Below are 1,015 nucleotides of genomic sequence, written 5' to 3'. Positions count from 1 at the left end.
GTATTTTTACAGTCTTTATTTTACAGTTAAAATAAATGTTTATTAAACAAAGTCTAATGTTACAACTGATCCTGGATCCTTTGAGGTCTTTTTTAACTCGATGAATGAAACCTGTTGGACGTGTCCTCCAGGACTCCAGTCAGAGAGCGAGTGGACGGCAGGAACGGAGACCAGGTCCAACCTCTGAGATACCACCTGAACCCGCAGCTGGACGTCCCTCTGGCTCCGCCCCAGAAAGAGGTAACCCTGGTAACGATGCAGCACTGGCTCCGCCCCCACGGCTTCAGGCCTGAGTAACTCATAAATACAGTCTGATTTCTGACTTCATACAGTTTGTAAAGTCAAATCAGCAGGAAGCTTTGACTCATTTTATTAAAATGATATTTAACTTTAGAGTCTAGAAACACTTTGACACTGCAGCGTTCCTCCGAACAAACTTTAAACTTTAAATATTCATAAAATATAAAAGGTTTATTTTCATCTGTAATATTCTGACTTTAAAGCAGCAAAGTTAGAAACAAATAATAATTCCTGCTAAATGTTTTCTGGTGTCTTCATACAGTTTTTGTCTGAGTTTGTCAGGAATAATAAACAGTTTATAGTTTTTAGAGGAAGATGAAGTGAAACCTAGAAGAAAAACTGCGGCGAGTCGCAGGAAGTGAAACATGATGGCGGCTGATTATTGCTCCTTTTCTTCCTGTTTGATCTAACATCCTGCTGTCTGCTTCTGCTTCCTGTCTTCTCTCCTATCAGGTTCATGACAGACCTGCTCCTCCCACTAAGCCCCTCCCCCCTGACCCCGCCCTAAACCCCTCTCCGCAGGTAACTTCACCTGAACTTGGTGTTCTTCAGGTGTTGCTCCTCGGTTGTTTGTCTGGTTGTGTTTTGTGGTTAGTTGTTGTTGTTGTTGTTGTTTTGGTGGCGTGTTTGAGTCGTTGTTGTTTGTTTTTATTTACAAACGTGATTTGATTCTAAAGTTATAGGAATATTTCCTCTGAATTCTCCAGAGTATCTT

At 41.2% G+C, this 1,015-nt stretch overlaps 1 protein-coding gene across 1 annotated transcript in view; it reads left to right on the top strand.

The window, feature by feature from the left end:
- Positions 1-1,015, top strand: part of LOC106511031 (disintegrin and metalloproteinase domain-containing protein 15) — a gene marked incomplete at its 5' end in the record, with an annotated part of 11,019 nt that overhangs the window by 2,522 nt on the left and 7,482 nt on the right. Inside the window, 2 exon segments of the mRNA XM_013999767.1 lie at positions 132-240; positions 754-822. Coding sequence (XP_013855221.1) covers positions 132-240; positions 754-822 — 178 coding nt within the window.

This window comes from Austrofundulus limnaeus, unplaced genomic scaffold, assembly GCF_001266775.1.
Source record: "Austrofundulus limnaeus strain Quisiro unplaced genomic scaffold, Austrofundulus_limnaeus-1.0 Scaffold2462, whole genome shotgun sequence".
NCBI lineage: Eukaryota > Metazoa > Chordata > Actinopteri > Cyprinodontiformes > Rivulidae > Austrofundulus > Austrofundulus limnaeus.
This window is presented reverse-complemented; position numbering and strand designations above follow the sequence as displayed.